The sequence below is a fragment of the Triturus cristatus genome, chromosome 3_1 (assembly GCF_964204655.1).
Source record: "Triturus cristatus chromosome 3_1, aTriCri1.1, whole genome shotgun sequence".
In the NCBI taxonomy this organism is placed as follows: domain Eukaryota; kingdom Metazoa; phylum Chordata; class Amphibia; order Caudata; family Salamandridae; genus Triturus; species Triturus cristatus.
Genome location: NC_140583.1, coordinates 665,918,191 through 665,935,411, shown reverse-complemented (window position 1 = coordinate 665,935,411; position 17,221 = coordinate 665,918,191). Strand labels below are relative to the sequence as shown.

General features: G+C 44.8%; 2 protein-coding genes across 4 annotated transcripts in view; both read right to left on the bottom strand.

The window, feature by feature from the left end:
- LOC146860776 (cell surface hyaluronidase-like) overlaps positions 1 to 17,221 on the bottom strand; it is a 665,184-nt gene that overhangs the window by 396,130 nt on the left and 251,833 nt on the right. For all 3 annotated transcript variants that reach the window (XR_014978861.1, XM_085644718.1, XM_085644719.1), the window contains exon 13: positions 4,194 to 4,279. Coding sequence is in view for 2 of the 3 variants with exons in the window: in XM_085644718.1 (XP_085500844.1) it covers positions 4,194 to 4,279 (86 nt within the window). In the remaining variant the exon portion in view is untranslated. The remainder of the gene's footprint in view (positions 1 to 4,193; positions 4,280 to 17,221) is intronic.
- The window catches only part of CEMIP (cell migration inducing hyaluronidase 1), a 908,751-nt gene that overhangs the window by 805,782 nt on the left and 85,748 nt on the right, over positions 1 to 17,221 (bottom strand). The window lies entirely within an intron of this gene.

Below are 17,221 nucleotides of genomic sequence, written 5' to 3'. Positions count from 1 at the left end.
GGAGAAGAGTGAAAATGATGTAGGTAATTTTTGATGCACTAATGACAGCATCTTTTCCATTTCGCCATATATGATTTATTTGTGGAAAAAGCTCCTGACTGTTCCAGGAAGGATTTGCATTCTGTTTGTATAACAGGAGATCTAAACTCATGGTCATGAGGTGCCCTACTGATAAATTGAGAGACTTGATTTGTGGGTGCAATATCTGGCCGTTGCTCATAGAGAGGTTGATCATCGGCTAGGACTGGCTCGGTGGACACACCGACAGTAGACGTTTCCTATACCAATAGTGTCTAGGCCATGCCGGGGCTATGAGAATGAGATGACATGACTCTTTCTTCAGCCTGCGCAACACCGTGAGAATAAGAAGGAAGTGTTGACACGCATAGGAGAACATTCCTGCCACTGTATCTGAAGAGCATACCCCCAAGATGCTTTCTGAAGGAACCTGCTTGAAGGAACCTTTCGGACTTCTTGTTGGATAGAGTCGCGAAAAGGTCCAGTTTTGGGGTACCCCATTTCTTGGAAACTTAAGACAGTTGTTTGTAATCTATTTGCCATTCCTGACATTGACCGGTTGCCCTGCTGAGGGAATCCGCCCCAAAATTGTCTATGTCTGGGACATGTTCGACTTGCAATGAGATGCTGTGTTTTAGTAACCACTTCCAAATTTGCTGGGCTTGAGACAACAGGTTTTTTGATCTTATGCCCCCTTGCTTGGCGAGATAAAACATGATGGTGGTATTGTCTGTTTTCACCAGGACAGAGGATCGTGAATTCTAGGCAGACTGTCACGCTAGGAATATGGCCTTCGGTTCTAGAGGTTGCATCTGCGCTTTTTGGACAGACAATTAACCGTGGATTTGTAGCTTCTGGAGATGCTCTCCCCAACCATCCAAGGAAGCATCAGTTGTCATTATGAAACTTGGTCGTGCCACCTCGAAAGAGAGACCAGGGATTATATTGACCTCCTTTCCCCACTTTGACAAAGCTTTCTTCATAGTAGGGGTGATGTCGATAATATCTTCAAATGAGCCATGAATCTAAATCCAGTGGGCATCCAGCTGTTCCTGTAGTGGTCTCATATGTAGGTGACAGTTTGGAATTCATGGGATGCATGAGTATAGCATCCCCAATATTGATTTGTACATCCTCACTGAAGTGGACTTTTTTCTTAGAACGGAAGCAGCCATACATGTTATTCTTTGCCCTCTCTCTGTGGTCTGGTAAGCTTTGGCGACTGCGGTGTTTATAGAGGTCCCCAGGAACATCAACGATTGGGTTGGAATATAAGATGGTTTTTCTGTATTTAGTTGGAGCCCCCAGAGACTTGAATAGCTGCCGACAAACCAAGGTAGATTCTTTTGCAGAGAAGAATGTGGACCCCTTGACCAACCAGTTGTCTAGGTACAGGAATACCTGGTGACTGTGTCTTCTTGAGAAAGCAGTTATTTGCACCATGCACTTCATGACAACCCTGGGAGCCGGCTGTAGGCCAAAAGGGAGAACCTTGAAATGATAGTGGGATCCTGCCACCACAAACCTGAAGAACTGACAATATTTTACGTGGATGTAAATGTGAAAATATGTGTCTAAGAGATCAAGAGACGTCATGAAATCCCCTCTGTTGACCATGTGCAGTATCTCCTGCAAAGACAGCATTCTGAAGGGTTGCTTCTTTATGTATTTGTTCAGTCGTCTGATCTCCATGACCTGTCTCCATTTCCTGGATGTTTTCCTTATGAGGAAGAAGTTGTAATAAAAACCTTTGTTGTGTTAACGCAAAAGAACTTCCTCTACAGCTCCCTTCAAGAGAAGCACAAATTCCTGCTTCAGGAGAGTGAGGTGTGCCCTTTTGAGAGGAGGATGACAGGGGGGCTTTTGAACAAATTTCAGGGTGTGACCTTGATGTATGATATCCAACACCCTTTTGTCAATGGTGATGCTCTCCCATTGGCTATAAAAAGCGGAGAGGTGAAGGTGTGAAAGTTGTCTGTGGTGGTTAGAGGTGACTAGTGCCGGAGAAACATTGCTGTTGTCTTGTAGAATCTTGGGCTTTTCACCCCACCGGAGGGCGCCTTCAAGCTGGCTGTCTAGAGTATGCCTTGTTGGAGGCTCTCTAATGCTGCTGTTGCCCGGTGTACTGGGGTCGATATACTTGCTGTGCGTACGGCTAGTACCTGTACGACTGGTAAGGGGGTTTCTTTGCATATTGCCCTCTTTGCCTTCCTCCACGAAAGGACTGAAAACGCATCTGTTGCAGTGTTCCTTGGGAATGTGCTGTGTCCGTGTCAGCCTTGATGGCCTGAAGGGCAACATCCACGTGCTTGCCGAATAAATTTTCCCCATTGAAGGGCATATCCAAGATCTTGCCATGAACTGGAGGGAGGAACGAGGCGGCCTTTAACCAGCCCTGTCATTGCAGAACTGTGTCACCTGCCATCCGCCTAAAAGCAATAGAAGATATGTCATTTGCCGTATCAGTGATCTCGACGCCCTGGTACCCTCTTGCAGAATTTCTTTTGCCTCCTGTTTTTTGCTGTCGAGAAGGTGGTCGAGGAGAGATGTAAGATTGGACCACATTTGGCGGTCATAGTGGCCGAGAATGGACAAAGCATTTGATGCTCTGATGGAGGTGGCCACGATGTCTGGTTAGAAATCTGAGGTATGGTGGATCTGCAGGGGAGAAATGGTTCAGGGTCTTGCCTCTGGTTGGCTGAAGTTTGGGTATATTAAAGCAATGTGAATTGGTTAAACAGGTCACTTGCTTTCTCTATGTCTTTTAATGTACTTTAATAGTACTGCTTATTTTAAATACCGTGGGACTCCCATCATGACCAACGGTGAAGAGTCAAGCATGTAAATCTATGAAAGATTCATTACAGGAAAAGGCCATCAATACATGTGGGTGTGGCGGATTTCCAGCTGTGGCTATGTAGGTGTGTTTTAGTCTCTTAAGATAGTGCCTTCTACCAATATCTTTCTATGTCCCTGCAGAAACTTTGTAGCGATCTCAGACATCATAAAGATGTAACTATTGAAGGGGTAAACTAAGAACTGTGTATTTGCATGCATAATATTGTCAATGACTACTGTCTATAAATGTTCTCCATTGACTGGTAACACAATGCCACATGCGCACAATTGCCCCTTTCACACTAGGGGAATGTGCGACTGAGAAAATATGTTGCTCCATGCTTACTCCATTGTGTAGTGTCATTGTGTTATGTACATATATGCATATGAGAGCGCATTGCAGCACATGGTGGATGTATTGTGACATACAGGTAGAGATGCTAGTGGTCTTTGGCAGGATTGTTTCAGGCTTTGTGGTAGCATTTCTGCACCCTTTTTGGAATATGAGTTGTACTTTCCACTCCAAGGATTTTTCTTTGTTGAAATGTAATTGGTATGTGGCATTGATCTTATCAATCATGCCAGAGAGGGTAATATTTGCCTTGTAAAGTTTCATCCTCCTTAATCTTTCCTCTGCATGACCCCATGTGTCACACTTGAGATGGTCTTCTGGTACAGCAATTCTGAAAACATTTGTTTATGTGTACCTTGTGATCTTATGGCTAACTCCTGTCTTGCAGAAGAGCGCTTTGGGAGGAAGTTTGAGTCGATTACTTGCGCCAGAGCCTGTCCGTGGGCATAATTTTCTGTATTGGTGTGCCCTTAATCTGCCTTCACTGAGTCTCATTACTCTTATATTACATGAATATTGATGAATCTTACACTTTCACACAACAAACTTTAATTTGTCATTATCTGTGTTAAGTTGCCATTTACACGTGAGCAATTCTGTTTTTTTCCACAAATCCATTAGTGAGCAGAAATTTATTTTTCTGAGAAAACCTAGAGGTACCAATACACTTGGAAACACACACACCAATTAAGGAATGAAAATTATATAAGTGAGAAAAGGGGGAACAAGTATTTATTGAACTGTACAACTAGGCTGATTAGCACTAATATTATTGGAAACAATAGCTGCAGCTTACATGAAAATGATACTGAAACAGTTGTAAGTCGTTGTTATGTACAAAATCGGCATGTTGACTTTACAAGCCATTGGAAATCTATGATTTATTGTGAATCCCAACAAATGGACCATCAGTATGATGCTTACAGTGCGTCACACCCACCCTACAATATTAAAGTCTTTCAGTTTCTCAGTGTCATTCGCTCACCTGGCATTATCAATTGTCAGATACTCTCTCGGATTCTCGGCGCTCGCTTTTGTTGTCTTGATTCCTTTCCCAATGAATAATCCAGCCTGAAATTATCAACAAGCAGCTGAAAGCATCAGGAAGAAAATACAAAAACAATAACTGGAAAATTGCTAAAACTTGAACACAGCTCTATAAAGCACACAGAGGCTATACAATATCAGCAGGAGAAATCTGTAAGAAGAGAATCAATGACAGAGTTGTGACATTCATGAAAACAATACCCTAGGCACAATGAAGTACCAGGATTCAGAAATCCCTCCCTCTGCACCTGCACTGAAGAAGAAGAACAGCCTAGACTTATAAGAGTACACCCAGAGTGTGTGTATCAAGCCTGGGATCTCTAGCTCGTCAGAGAGAGGAGGTTAACCAACAGAACCCTCTTAACTTTGAGAAAGGATCGTTTACTAGGCTTGCATAGAAAAGCTGGAGTCGGGGAAAGGGGGACTCTTTATTCCGGGCCTGATTCACAAAGGTAAACTTTCACTGTTGTGTAAGTATACTATTTTTTGGTATTCACAAACTATGAGCTTAATTTGACTAATGGTAATTTTGCGACAGCAGAGCCACTCCATGTGTGGAGTACTCCACTGTAAGGAGTGGAGTACTCCACACATTAAAAGATAGGGCTGGCGGAGTCTGCAAAGTCATAAAATTACTATTAATAAAATTAAACTCGTAGTTGGTGAATACCAAAAAAATAGTAAACTAATACAAAAGTGTAAATTTACCTTTGTGAATCAGGCCCTGCCTTTTTCCTAAATGAAACAGTTTTTTGGTTAGGGCAGAAGATGCAACACAAAGTAACTTCAATTGAGTGTTTTGTGAAGTTATTTTTGAATGTACAACAATTCATTGGTTTACTTTCACTCTTAACAAATCATCTTGGCCACATAACCACATTCGTATTTTACCAGAATGTTGTCTTGTAAATATCGACCTACAAAAAGTATTGTAAAATGTCATCTACTACAAAATCATGAAGGAAAGGGCATATGTATAGATAAGATTACCTTTTACATACTTCATTCCATATATTTGTGCATGTGTACCTTGACTGATATATATATATATATATATATATTTATGTGTGTGTGTGTACGTGTGTGGGTGTGTGTGTGTGTGTGTGTGTGTGTGTGGCCCCTGCAATGCACTGCTTATGACCTCACATATTACATCACTTATGACATGGACATGATATAATACTGCCAAGGATTGTGATAGAATGGAAGATGCAAGTCGAAAACAAAGTGTTATCGCTTACTGTGAAATCCTCTTCGTGGTGGGTATACCAACATACTTAGTCGTGGTAAGAAATTTTCAGCATAGATTTTATTTAACAAGGCTGAGCTTACTGGCGCTTGCAACCTGCCGTGAGGGGAACGGCCCGAGAGTTCTTTGCTCCGCCGTGCGGGGAATGGCTAGAGAATCCTTTGCACCGCCGTGAGGGGAACGGCTTGGGCGACATCGGCGTTTTCCTTTGCCGTGAGGGGAACGGCCTTCAACTCCCAGCAGCCCCTGCCCGGCGCAGGAAAACAGCATCAGATCTGCGCCTTCAGCCCCTTCATTAGCGCTGCTGCCCTCCCGCAGCGCGGGACGCGTGCGGGCGGTGCGTGGGCCAAGCCCAGGCCAAGGGTGGGCCCTTCCCGCGCCCGTCATCGCCAGGAAGAGGCAGGGCAGGACCATCCCCCTTTCATCCGCAACTGAGGGCCCCGTGCTGGTTTTGGAGTTTGCTTGCAGGTACTGTTCGCTTCGTGGTATAATCGTCATTCCAGATGGCTGTCAGTTCAGGGGTTGTATTGCTATTCGCATATCCTCAACGTACTCTGCCCTGACGGACAAGGTGTGATTACACCACTTAGACTAAACCCGGCTTATTCTTTGTTCCATGAGCCAGGATCACGTTCTGCACGTTGCACTTTAGCGCCCTCATTGTGATTAACTGTTTTTATTAATCTGGTTGCCATTTACTGTATAAGTATCTAGCACTTTTTTATATATAAAGTCCTGAGGAGTTTTTTACATTTGTTACTTCTGTAGCTTGTGCCCCAGTATTGTCCTGTATTTTGCACATTGTATAAGGCACTAGCCACTTTGCCTTCAAAAGCGAATTTGCACTTTAAATGGGATTTGAGTAAATAACCCTGTGTGTCCAGAAGCTGCTAATCGTGAATAAGCGGAAACCAAACCTGGGGAAAAGTGTGGCTAGAACTTTAGACGCCTTCATAATGAGGGCCGAATCTGCCCTCATTAACGAAATAAAATTGACTGAACGTAGGCTATCCCTTGAGCCCTCCCTCCGCAAGGCAGACTTTCCTTAACTCCTGCTTTCCCTGACACTCTGCCGATGTCCAACCAGGATGTATCTCCATCTCGGCTGAGTCAGTCTCCACCTGTTGTCCCAGTAACACTGATTAATTTTGTTTCCTGCTCATCCTTGGAGCAGGAGTACAGCCCTGTTAAATTCAAAGCCACAACTAGAGGGCAGAAAGCAAAATCGAAATCAAATTGTATCAACGAATCCCCCGCTGTAAAAAGGAAGAGCCGGGGAGCTACGAAATCAAATAAATCTGTACAGGGCACATCTGGAAGGAAAGAATTTGCTGTTCCTACTACAAGTGTGGGTATAGAGGGAAATCTTATCTTCACGAATCAGACTACGGCAGGGCCGCCAACTGATAGCATGCAGGAGGGCAATTTTTGGGGTAGGCTTGAAACCATGTTGTCTACCTTATTAGACCCTATCTTTCAAAAAATAAGTTTAGTAGAAGATAGGTTATCTAAATTAGAAAGGATGGCTGTTTGTAATCCGCCGGCTATCCCGGCAGCTAGCACAAATGCGACCAAAGACCAAACAGCCACTGAGGGTGAAAGTGCTGGGAGGAAAGGAGCAGGGGTAGCTCCTAGTGTGAGGCCAGCAGTAAATAGTGAGGTGCTAGACAAGAATAGTTCCAACAGTACTAGGCCCACCAGTGTAGATACCCCAGTAACCACACAGCAGTCATCTATAGGAGCAGGGTCCCCAGTGCCTCATGGGGACAGGAGGCCAGAGGGCAGGGTCCTTCAGAAATCTAATCTCCCAACCATTGACCTTCCACCCGAATCCACTCCATATGTTGTGGTTCGGGGGAGTGTATCCCCCCTCCCCAACGCGGTGAGTGAAGATTATGGGCAGCTGTTAAATAAATTAAACTATTGGCTTACATATAATACCACCCTGGGCGCCCATGTATCTAAAAACATCCTCATGGCACGTAGGGTCAGTTGGATTGGGAGCTCACGCAAACAGCGGACAGGCGATTGTGTCATCATAAATTTTGATAAACCCCTTCACCGTGGGCCGTATTCTTTCTAGGGACCTCAGCCTCACCCCCTTAGCAGGATCTGTCATCAAGGCTTTACCCTTGTGCTACTTTTACAAGCCAGTCCCCTACTGGGACATGTCTGTAAATGGCCCTAGGGTACCCCACCGAGTGGGAGCATAAATAGACCAGTTCCTAGACAACAGCCCATTTCTATGGTCCAACCACCGCCAGAATTAGATAGGCAGTTTGGTACCGCCCACACATTGGCATCAAACAACAGATTTGCTGTTTTAACCGGCATGGAGGAATGTGATTGACTGAGGGGCCCTATACCACCTGGGCCTGAGTCGGTTGCACCTCTCCAGTCTCCAGGGGAGGTAGCTGTGGGGCACCCAGTTGTGAGATCTAACAACTTCCTATCCTGGAATATTGCAGGGTTGGCAAATAAGCTCCAGGACCCACAGTGGGTGTGTTATGTGAAGCAATTCACAGTAATTAGCCTCCAGGAAACGTGGTCTATGGATTGCGATCTATTCCTGGAAGGCTATAAGGCCTTTTTGGTTCCGGCCAGACCATCTGTGAGTGGAAGACCAAAGGGTGGTCTAGTCACATATATTTCCGTGGCTATTGATTGTAAGTTACAGGTGATACTAACTACACACCCAGGAATACTGGCTTTGTCAGCCAAAAGGGGGGATATTAGCTGGGGAATTGTTAACTTTTACGACTCATTGACCTGTCCACACGAGGCCTGTAATATTACTGCCCTGGGAGCAACTATAAAACAATCTTTGGGCCCTAGTCTTCACAACCTTTTGGTTTCTGGTGACTTCAATATACATCCCTTTGGTAATCCAACAACATCTTGCATCTCTGAGCTGGGCTGCCCTCGTACGAAGGGTTTTAATTTTGAACATCATGCTCAAGGGGAACTGCTGAATATCATGTTAAACGAATTGGATATGGTGGCTATGATGTCCTTAACTGACCCGCGCACTAAGTTCCCGGTGCCAACTTTCAAAGGGCACTTGAGGCGGTCTTTTATTGACTTTATTTAAATTTCGTCTCCTTTGCAATCTTTTTTTAATGATTTTAATATTGTAGAAAGTGAATTTAGTCCTTAACAGTTCACATGACAGGTCCACTATCAGTAATATTCGGGGATTCTCCGAGCAAGGGCGTACTGAGACTAACAGATGGGAAGTGTAGACTAAAATGGTCCCAGGTATCCCCAGAAAGATTTTATAATAAGGTAAAACTAGACTGTGCCCATGAATTGTCACTATGTACAACGGAGAAGTCCCTCCCAGATGAGATTCTTGGCGCATTTGAGTCAATAACGCAAAAAGTGGCCGAATTGTTGTGTGCTCCAGCCAGAGGAAACACCTCGCCTGGTCCCAGAGGGTTTGATTCCCACTGCTCTAAGGCAGCCTAGAGGTTGAGGGAAGTCTTGTCAGCTAAACCTAGAATCCAATCTGATGTTTGTGCCTGTCGTAGGGAATACAAGTTAGCCCTGGCCAAACGGAAGGGAGCTTTGAAGGAAAAAACATGGAAGGAGCTGATTGACTCCAGCACTCTTAGAAACAGTTCAAGGTTCTGGAGTGTTGTGAATAGGCCCCAGTTTGGCCAGGAAGGGGGGGGGGGTGCCTTGACTCGCACATCACTGAGGAGGAGTGGGTACTTCATTTTAAATCTACGTTTGAATGCCCGCTTGAGCTTAATTGTAGAGAACCCCAGGACAGCAAGGACCTAGTAATAACATTTGAAAGGGGTGAGATCCTGGAAGGCATCACAGGATTATCTATTGGTAAAGCGCCTTGCCCTGATAGGATCCCCCCAGATTTATTCAAGTCGGACCCCTCCTTTTGGGCGCCGATATTGGAATCAGTTTTTAACGCTGCGGCAAAGAATGGTTGTCCCCAGTCTTGGGCATCTTCTACTATAGTTCCTGTTTTTAAAAAGGGCAACAGAACTAGTACCCACTGTTACAGACCAATTTCGCTTATTGACTCAGTGGTTAAAGTGGTAGGACGGGTCCTCTTACAGAGATGATCAACTTGGGCAGAGGACCATCAGATCTTGTCGGACGTCCAGTATGGTTTCCGGCCGGGACGTTCCACCGTTGCTCAGTCTCAATCTATTTATGATAATGAGCAAATATACTGTTGCGGGCCCCAGAACTATCCATCTTGCCTTCATGGACTTGTCATCTGCGTTTGACTGTGTCAACAGGGACAAGCTGTGGCAGTCCATGAGGGCAATGGGGGTGGAGAACAGTATCGTCAATTTCCTCGAGGACCTGCATATGTCAACTAAAGCCAATGTTAGGTTTTCGAAGGATTTGCAGGTCACAAGGGATTTTGAGATCAAGAAGGGAGTCCGGCAAGGCTGCATTCTGGCACCTTTTTTATTTAATTTTTATATTAACGAACTGGATAGTGCATTAAGGGCAACTGGAGTTGACTACCCCTGTGTAGGATGGCGAGGTATTCCCGTCCTGCTAAATGCGGACGACGCCGTCCTCATATCTAGGACCGAACTGGGTTTGCAATCTCTTTTAACCACTTTCTCCAGATTCATGACTGATCGGGACCTGGCATTCAATAATTCCAAGTCCTACGTCATGAAAGTGGGGCAACCGTCGAAACAGAGCTTCCAATTTAGTGTAGGCCCCTCCAAGATCCCCCGCACGAATGTATTCTCTTACTTAGGGATCCGTTTTGATGACCAGCTTAAATGGGACCCCTTAATACTGAAGAAAAAAGGGGATCTGGCCCGGGTTAACTCAGCAATTTTTAATTTTGCATCTAAAGTAGGGAAGAAACCAACAGGAGCTATGTTGAAAGCGTACCATGCCAAAAGCCAGGCCATAGCTTCCTATGGTAGTGAAATTTGTGGATACACTGTTGCAGAATCCCTCCAGATAGCGGAGAATGTAGATTTTCATCAGCCTTGATGGACAGAAAATCTGGATTTTATTAAAGACACAGAGGCTAATATTATGCAATCCTCTTTATTGCTGACTTTCTGAAACGCTTATTATGTGTTCCCCGTGGAACCTCTAGTCTAGCGGTCCACGAGGAACTAGGGGTCCCCTATTTAAGTGATGCTCTTGCTTTGCGACCCTTGATTTTCTGGCTAAGATGTTGGTTGAATAAAGATCTAACTCTCAACTACCTGATCCTAAGAGAGTGCATGTCCCTTGTAAACTCGGCTCGTATCCCGTGGCTGATATATATCAAAAAAAAAGTTTTGATTGGATAGGGCGGGGTGATTTTTTTTCCAATCCTGATGTTATCATAAAGAAGGATGTGGAATCGATCAAGATAGCCTATTTGTCCCTAAGGAAAATGGAAAGGGAAGCTAAGGAGGTGTTGAAACCTAGTGTCCGGATGTTGAATGCTCAAGACAACCCCCATGACGGAACCTTATCTTATGGGGTCTCTGTCAACACATGAGAAATATTTGTTAACTAGGTTTCGGTTGAACCTCTTTCACCTTTTGCTCGCTAGACCCAAGGGTTTTAATAGAGGTCAATTGTCAGCGCCCTGCAGCTGGGACGGACAGTCTCCGCAGGATATGCTACACTTCCTGTTTATATTTAAATTATATGAAATTTCTCGCAAGCACTTTCTGGTTCCTATTTTAAAAAGAATGAATTTTAGACAGGTTCGCCCGGCACTTGTGATCCTGCAACTACTGAAAGAGGACTGTATACTTTTTATAGTAGGGTTTTTAAAAGCTTCTGTTAAATACAGGATTGTACGAATGGGTAAAGTTTGTTTCCTCAGGCTTGTTTATCCATTTACCTGATTCTAATTGTGGAAATGGCTATCATTTTAAACTATGTACTTTCACTTAAATGTTTTTATGTCTATGTAACTTTTATGGTTTTAGAACAAAAACCGAATAAAGTTTTTCTGACTGACTGAACAAGGCTGAGACTTGGTACATTACATTATATCACAGCATTCTCTAGTATGGAAAAGTGGTTTTATAAATGACCAAACTATCTGTGTGATGGAAAAACCCCTCAGTCTACCTTGCATTTTTTATTGTTCTGTATTTTTTATAGAAATATCAGGAAAACCGTTTTAAAACCATTATTTTTAACTAATGGGCTTTTTCATTACAAACCTACTTTTAACTTGTAATGTAGTTTGGATAATATAAAAACTGTGTACTACTTTTCATACAAAGGGCGATTAGGATAAGAAAAGATTTATCCCTCTAGGTGCATTAATATATGAAAAACCTGACGATTGTATTTAGTTCTATTATGTAATGTGCTATGTAAAATCAAATGAATACACTGATTTTTGTACATTAAATGCTTAGTACATCATACAGACTTTACATATGTTATATATCAGCATTTTGCACATTATGCATTCTTTTGCACATAGGCTATCTTTGCACACACAAAGCGTATATTTGATAATGAAAATCAGAATGTTACGAATTATTGGTACTTTTTCTTTTAAAACTGTATGTATCTGAAAACTGTTTTTTAAATTATAATATTGTATTTTTTGAATACTTTTATGGTTGTAGATTTTTACTTTAAATATAGCTGATTTGATTGATTGATTGATTGACATGATCAGTGACATCACTGATGACGTATCTCAAATTACATCACTGAAAACATCACTGATTACATCATCCACAGAACTACTCATACACCCACTTACAGACCTGTACAACCACTCACACACTACACTCACACACCCACACAACCACTCACACACCCAGTTACACACCCACAAAACCCCTCACAGGCCATTAAAACCACTCACACACCCACTTACACACCTATACGACCACTCACACATCTCAACACCAATTCACACACCCTTAAAACCACTCACACACCCACATAGCTACTCAGACACATACTCACACACCCATACAACCTCTCATAAACCCATACAAACACTCACACACCCATACAATCACTCACACACCCATACAACCATCCACAAACCCATATAACTTCTCACATAGCCACTCACACACCCAGAAAGCCACTCACAAACCCATTCCCAGACCTATACAGCCGCTCACATACCCACTGACAAATCCATACACCACTCACACACCCATACAACCAGACAGCCACTCACACACTGATATAGACAGTGACATAGTCACTCAGATGACACATATTAGAAATAGAAGCATTCATTAGTAGTAGAGAAAGAATAGTAATTTAACTTATGCAGTAGCTTAGTATCTATCTTTAAGTCTCAGAAACGTATATGAAACTCACTCACTGGATGATGTCATAAGTGATGTCATTTGAGATGTTATCAGTGAGTAAGTGTGTGAGTAGCTGTTTGGGTCTGGGAGTGGTTTTGTGGGTGAGTACCTCTGTGGGTCTGTGAGTGGGTCTGTGAACACCTGCATGGCTGTGTGAGTGGTTGTGTGAATGCCTATGTAGGTCTGTGAGTGGGTGTGACTGAATGTGTGAATCTGAGTGGGTGTGTGAGTGGGTCTGTGTGGTCTTATCAGTCAATTCCTTATGCGTCATGCTGCTCTCCTCCTCACTCTCCTTCCTTGGGCCTCACGCTACTCTTCTCCTCACTCTCCTTCTTTGTGCCTCCTACTGCTCTTCTCATCAGTCACCCTACTTGTGTGTCATGCTGCTCTTCTGCTTTTCATTCTCCGTCATTGTGGCTCACGCTCCTCTTCTCATCACTCTCTTTCCTTGTGCCTCACACTTCTCTCATCCTCACTCTCCTTCCTTGTGCCTCATGCCTCTCTCCTCCTCACTCTTCTTCCTTGTGCCCCACACTGCTCTCCTCCTCACTCTCCTTCCTTGTGCCTCACGCTGCTCTCCTCCTCACTCTTCTTCCTTGTGCTTCATGCTGCTCTCCTCCTCACTCTCCGTCTTTGTGCCTCCTGCTGCTCTTCTCATCACTCTCCTTACTTGTGCATCATGCTGCTCTTCTCCTTCTCACTCTCCGTCCTTGTACCTCATGCTCCTCTTCTCATCATTCTCCCTACTTGTGCGTCATGCTGCTCTTCTCCTGCTCACTCTCCGTCATTATGCCTCATGCTCCTCTTCTCATCAGTCTCCTTCCTTGTGCCTCACGCTGCTCTCCTCCTCACTCTTCTTCCTTGTGCCTCACACTGCTCTCCTCCTCACTCTCCTTCCTTGTGCCTCATGCTGCTCTCTTCACTCTCCTTCCTTGTGCTTCACGCTGCTCCCCTCCTCACTCTCCTTACTCGTGCCTCATGCTACTCCCCTCCTCACTCTTCTTCCTTGTGCATCACGCTGCTCTCCTCCTCACTCTTCTTCCTGTGCCTCATGCTCCTCTTCTCCTCACTCTCCTTCTTTGTGCCTTACACTGCTCTTCTCATCGCTCTCCTTCCTTGTGCCTCACGCTGCTCTCTTCCTCACTCTCCCCCCTTGTGCTTCACGCTGCTCTCCTTCTCACTCTTCTTCCTTGTGCCTCACGCTGCTCTCTTTTTCACTCTTCTTCCTTGTGCCTCATGGTGCTCTCCTCCTCACTCTCCTTCCTTGTGCTTCACGCTGCTCTCCTCCTCACTCTTCTTCCTTGTGCCTCACGGTGCTTTCCTCCTCTCTCTCCTTCCTTGCGCCTCACGCTGCTCTTCTCTGCACTCTCCTTCCTTGTGCGTCATGATGCTCTCTACTTCCTTGTGCCTCACTTTGCTCTTCTTCTCACTCTCCTTCCTTGCGCCTCACGCTGCTCTCCTCCTCACTCTCCCTCCTTGTGCCTCACGCTGCTCTTATCCTCACTCTTCTTCCTTGTGCCTCACGCTTCTCTGCTCCTCACTCTCTTTCCTTGTGTTTCACGCTGCTCTCCTCCTCACTCTCCTTCCTTGCGCCTCACGCTGTTCTCATCCCCACTCTTCTTCCTTGTGCCTCACGCTGCTCTCCTCCTCACTCTCCTTCCTTGTGCCTCATGCTGCTCTCTTCACTCTTCTTCCTTGTGCCTCACGCTGCTCTCTTCCTCACTCTCTTTCCTTGTGCCTCACGCTGCTCTCCTCCTCACTCTTCTTCCTTGTGCCTCACCCTGCTCTCCTCCTCACTCTTCTTCCTTGTGCCTCATGCTGCTCTCCTCCTCACTCTCTTTCCTTGTGCCTCACGCTGCTCTCCTCCTAACTCTCCTTCCTTGTGCTTCACGCTGCTCTCCTCCTCACTCTCCTTCCTTGTGCCTCATGCTGCTCTCCTCACTCTTCTTACTTGTGTCTCACGCTGCTCTCCTCCTCACTCTCCCTCCTTGTGCCTCACGCTGCTCTTATCCTCACTCTTCTTCCTTGTGCCTCACGCTTCTCTGCTCCTCACTCTCTTTCCTTGTGTTTCACGCTGCTCTCCTCCTCACTCTCCTTCCTTGCGCCTCACGCTGTTCTCATCCCCACTCTTCTTCCTTGTGCCTCACGCTGCTCTCCTCCTCACTCTCCTTCCTTGTGCCTCATGCTGCTCTCTTCACTCTTCTTCCTTGTGCCTCACGCTGCTCTCTTCCTCACTCTCTTTCCTTGTGCCTCACGCTGCTCTCCTCCTCACTCTTCTTCCTTGTGCCTCACCCTGCTCTCCTCCTCACTCTTCTTCCTTGTGCCTCATGCTGCTCTCCTCCTCACTCTCTTTCCTTGTGCCTCACGCTGCTCTCCTCCTAACTCTCCTTCCTTGTGCTTCACGCTGCTCTCCTCCTCACTCTCCTTCCTTGTGCCTCATGCTGCTCTCCTCACTCTTCTTACTTGTGTCTCACGCTGCTCTCCTCCTCACTCTCTTTCCTTGTGCCCCACGCTGCTCTCCTCCTAACTCTCCTTCCTTGTGCTTCACGCTGCTCTGCTTCACACTCTCCTTCCGTGTGCCTCACGCTCCTCTTCTCATCACTCTCCTTCCTTGTGCCTCGCCCTGCTTTTCTCCTCACTCTCCTGCCTTGTGTCTGATGCTGCTCTTCACCTCCTATCTCTCCTTCCTTATGCTTCATTCTGCTCCACAAATAACAATTCCAATCCGACCCACATAATTTAACTACATACCCCATACATATAACCCATAGGTAAAGCACATTGCCATTTACAACGCCAAAAGCTCCAAATCAAACAAATGCGAGACCTATTGCATTTCCAATGCCTGTTCTTAAGAGCTGTCCAGATGTGACAGTAGCACTGGAGTCACACGGTGACACCAACTTAACTTGCACGAGAAGGGGGGGAAGCGTCGCCATTTAAACGTTATATTTCAAATTTCAGAGGCAATAGTAAATTCCCCTCATGTTATCTCTGCATCCATGTAATTATTATATGAGTATTTGTGGACAAAAACATACATTTTTCAACCGAAGTGTTAGAGAACTCCATATGTTGGTGTTTCAAAGGCCAGAATAGGGCATATTACAAAATAGCACAACACAGAACAGGAGAAGTGAACTGCACAAGAGTGAAGAGGACAGAACATAATTGCTGTGGTCTGGCACTGTTCCACAAGGAGCCTTCCCTTGAAGTGGAGGAGGGTGTGGGGCACAACCCTCTGACCTAATTACTGCAACACTAAGATAGCCAATCTCACTGTATACAGGAAGGCCTTTGCAACACAGAAATGATCCCATTCAACATTTCATTAATGTTATTTTTCAGAACATCAGCAATCGGCTCCCCATTTCAAGATGTGCAATAAACACCAGAAATAATGTCACGTGGGCTAAAGTACCACCTAAAACGTTATGAGGATACCGCGAGGTGCCTTGTAGCCTCGTGAGCAAAAAGAGGAAGACGTCTGAAGGGCAAACGCCTGTATATGATCTCAGAAACCGTAAGGTGACGTGGTGCAACACCCTTTTTACTACAGGAGGGCATATTTTAGTCTTTACAAAACAAAGTCACACCACCTCCTCTCCACAACCCTCTTCTAAATCAGGGGACTATTGCTCCTTCTAATTAAAGAGATCTGCTGGTTGTAGAATAAATGTTAAGTATGTACTGTAAAAATAAACGAACTTGTGGATTACGTGAACACATAATGCAAACAGTTTAATGTACGTCGCCATTCAAGGCAACCTTGTGGTATAGATGGTGGCATGCAGGCCAGGCTCGGCTCTCCCATAATGAGCTCTTGCCGCACGCTCTCTACTGTGAGTTTTCAACCAGAGGAAATTTAGAGGAAAAGACAATGAGGAGCTCAGTAACAGTCTGAAGTGCACTGAGAGAGCTGGTGTTCATCACTGTCTGTGGCAGCAAGCAGTATGACAACAGGGGTACATTATTACTAGGCTGTCCGGTTTTAGGTTTAAACCTATAATAACTGATAAAACACCACCGAGAGGGAATTAGCCCTCACCAGTGTAAATAGATAAACACTGAAAAAACACCTGCTCAACCACAAACTAAAAGTCATTCAAAGAAAGGAAAAGGAGAGTGAAAGAGCAATTCTTAGATTTTTTACAGGAAAACATAACTGCTGTAGTGGACATAATAAAAAATTTAGAGTCTGAAATCACTCTTGTCTGCCAAGTGTTCAGTATACTTGGTTTGGAGTAGATGTGAAACATCTCCTTGAGAGTAGGCTGGGTGACACCTTTAGTGAATTTGGCACTGCAACATGATCCATGTTAGAGTGCTTGTCACCTGGTAAGCAACGCAATGTTGAAGAGCAATTTAGGAGCTTTTATTTTACACTGTATTTGAAATGGATTGCAATGATGCATAGAAATG